General features: G+C 47.5%; 1 protein-coding gene across 1 annotated transcript in view; it reads left to right on the top strand.

The window, feature by feature from the left end:
- Positions 1-267: 267 nt before the first annotated feature.
- The window catches only part of LOC112073349 (phospholipid-transporting ATPase IH), a 10,251-nt gene continuing 7,190 nt past the window's right edge, over positions 268-3,328 (top strand). Inside the window, exons 1-7 of the mRNA XM_070440112.1 lie at positions 268-408; positions 767-952; positions 1,073-1,175; positions 1,363-1,508; positions 1,847-1,906; positions 2,004-2,131; positions 2,558-2,693. Of these exons, the coding sequence (XP_070296213.1) occupies positions 268-408; positions 767-952; positions 1,073-1,175; positions 1,363-1,508; positions 1,847-1,906; positions 2,004-2,131; positions 2,558-2,693 (900 nt within the window). The remainder of the gene's footprint in view (positions 409-766; positions 953-1,072; positions 1,176-1,362; positions 1,509-1,846; positions 1,907-2,003; positions 2,132-2,557; positions 2,694-3,328) is intronic.

Below are 3,328 nucleotides of genomic sequence, written 5' to 3'. Positions count from 1 at the left end.
AAAAATTTGAGATTTTTGGTTCCAACCGCTGTGTCTTTGTGAGACGCAAAGTAGGTGAACTGATGATCTCTACATGTGTGGTTCCCATCGTGAAGCATGGAGGAGGAGGTGTGATGGTGTGGGGGTGCTTTGCTGGTGACACTGTCGGTGATTTAATTCGAATTCAAGGCACACTTAACCAGCATGGCTACCACAGCATTCTGCAGCGATAAGCCATCCCATCTGGTTTGGGCTTAGTGGGACTATCAGTTGTTTTTCAACAGGACAATGACCCAACACACCTCCAGGCTGTGTAAGGGCTATTTGACCAAGAAGGAGAGTGATGGAGTGCTGCATCASATGACCTGGCCTCCACAATCACCCGACCTCAACCCAATTGAGATGGTTTGGGATGAGTTGGACCGCAGAGTGAAGGAAAAGTAGCCAACAAGTGCTCAGCATATGTGGGAACTCCTTCAAGACTGTTGAAAAAGCATTCCAGGTGAAGCTGGTTGAGTGAGTGCAAAGCTGTCATCAAGGCAAAGGGTGGCTACTTTGAAGAATCTAAAATCTAAAATATATTTAGAGTTAACACTTTTTTTGGTTTCTACATGATTCCATATGCGCTATTTCATAGTTTTGATGTCTTGACTATTATTCTACAATGTAGAAAATTGTAAAAATAAAAACCCTTGAATGAGTAGGTGTGTCCAAACTGTTGACTGGTACTGTGTATGTACAGTATTCATGCATCTCTGTGTGTTAACATCTGTATATCTGTGTGTTTTTCCCCAGGCTGTCTGTAGACTGTCAGGACTATGGTCTGATCATCGATGGGGCCACCCTGTCTGCGGTGCTGAAGCCCAGTCCAGAGAGCTCTGGCTCTGGGAACTACAGAGAGATCTTCCTGGAGATCTGTAGGAACTGCAGCGCTGTGCTCTGCTGCCGCATGGCGCCCCTACAGAAAGCACAGGTGGGTGTGATCTCACTTCCTGTCTCACATGGGAATCCAGGGAGAGATGGTGTTTGGATGAATGGACGGTCGGTCAGTCAAAGTGTTTCATGAGTTGTGGTATGACTGTTGTCTGTCCAGATTGTGAAGCTGATCAAGGCATCTAAGGAGCACCCCATMACTCTGGCCATCGGAGACGGAGCCAACGACGTCAGCATGATCCTCGAGGCACACGTGGGCATCGGTGAGCTCATCTCTACACTGATTGGCAAGCCCCATGTGTTTGTACTCTGATTGGTGGGAACCATCAGCTAGCACTCATCTTTCTTCTTTGATTGGTGGGGGGCTTTGGCTCCAAGATATCTCCTTGGTGTATGTTTGTTTTCTATCAATTAATCCATCAATCAACCAATCCCTCCCTCTCTCTTAAGGCATCATGGGTAAGGAGGGTCGCCAGGCAGCGAGGAACAGCGACTATGCCATCCCAAAGTTCAAACACCTGAAGAAGATGCTGCTAGTTCACGGCCACATCTACTACATCCGCATCGCTGAGCTGGTGCAGTACTTCTTCTATAAGGTGGGCTTTACTACTGACACTAATACTGAGCTGGTGCAGTACTTCTTCTATAAGGTGGGCTTTACTACTGACACTAATACTGAGCTGGTGCAGTACTTATTCTATAAGGTGGGCTTTACTACTGACACTAATACTGAGCTTTTACTGAGATCACGTTGCAATTCTTTAGTAATGAATTACACAACTTGGGGGCTCGACACCACCCCAGTCTGGTAGCTGGCCCAGGACAGCACAAATCTCCAGGCTCTACGCTGCAAGTAGCTGAGTCAGTATAGACTGATGAACAATGTTTAGTCCTTACTTTCTCACTTTGCTTCTGCCCCTCTCTCTCTCTCCAGAATGTGTGCTTCATCTTCCCTCAGTTCCTCTATCAGTTCTTCTGTGGATTCTCTCAGCAGGTTGGTGCTCAGAATCACCCCAAATGACCTCATGGTTGCCTGTTTGGTCATGTGTAGTCTGTATATTASTGACTGTGCTCTGTGTGTCCCCGTAAAGCCCCTGTACGACACAGCCTACCTGACGCTGTACAACATCAGCTTCACCTCCCTGCCCATCCTCCTCTACAGCCTCATAGAGAAACACATCAGCATAGAGACACTGAAGAGAGACCCCACTCTGTACAGGTCAGAGGAACATCCCACCCAAATGAACACTTATTTGAAAGTCAACCTAATTCACAGGTTTTGTTTAACAATTTTACTTTGATCTCCCTCCCTCCCCCTCGCTCTCTCTCTCTCTCTCCCTCCCCCTCGCTCTCTCTCCCTCCATTATCTCTCTCTCCCCCATTCCCCCTCTCTCTTCTCTCTCTCTCTCTCTCTCTCTCCCCCCATTCTCTTCTCTCTCGATCGATCGATCTCTCGATCTCTCTCGATCTCTCTCGATCTCGCTATCTCTCTCTCTCTCTCTACCCCTCCTCTCACAATCTCTCTCGCTCTCCCTCTCGCTTCCCTCCCCCCTTTCTTTCTCCCTCTCTCCCCCCTCTCACCCCTACCCCTCTCTTTCTCCCTCTCGCTCCCTCTCTCTACGCCTCCTCTCTCACCTTCTCCCAGGGACATAACTAAGAACTCTCTCCTGCGCTGGCCCGTGTTCCTGTACTGGACATGCCTGGGCTTATTTGACGCCTGTATCTTCTTTTTTGGTGCCTACTTCCTGTTCGACAACACCACCTTCACTAGCAACGGACAGGTGAGCCCCAGCAACCACCTCCACGGACAACTGTCAAGGACCAGTTGACAAGTTGCCCCCAACTACAGATCTAGGATCAGATGACCAACACCAAGTCATAAGCATTGACCATTAGCTTGATTCAACAACACCCCGTTTGGCTCTAGTCAGAAGAGGTGCACTGTGTGTAGGTCAAAGGATTCCATTTGAGAGTCACCATAGTGATGGTTTCTAGAACACCCATCTCCAYGTGATTGTCCCATAACACCAGAGTAAGACAATGTGGTCAGGTTCTGGTTATCTATGGGTAAGTTATGGTCAGGTTGTGGTTTAGTTGTGTTCGGGGTCTCAGTGGTCCTCTTTAGCTTGGCAACCATCAGGATTCCATTCATATGGACAATGCTATAGCATCTTTCTCTGCACTGTTGATTTATGTCATATTAACTGTTGCCTTTGGTCCTGTTTTTTCTCTTTAAGTTGAAACATCCTGGAATTAATTTATTCTATGTCCTGATTATTTTCTCTCTTCTTCCTCCTCTCTGCTTYTTCTTCTCTTCTTCCTCCTCTCTGCTTCTTCTTCTCTTCTTCCTCCTCTCTGCTTCTTCTTCTCTTCTTCCTCCTCTCTGCTTCTTCTTCTTCTCTTCTTCCTCCTCTCT

Source organism: Salvelinus sp. IW2-2015, unplaced genomic scaffold, assembly GCF_002910315.2.
Source record: "Salvelinus sp. IW2-2015 unplaced genomic scaffold, ASM291031v2 Un_scaffold2237, whole genome shotgun sequence".
NCBI lineage: Eukaryota > Metazoa > Chordata > Actinopteri > Salmoniformes > Salmonidae > Salvelinus > Salvelinus sp. IW2-2015.
The sequence above is the reverse complement of the archived record's forward strand: the minus strand, read 5'-3'. Positions and strand labels throughout refer to the sequence as shown.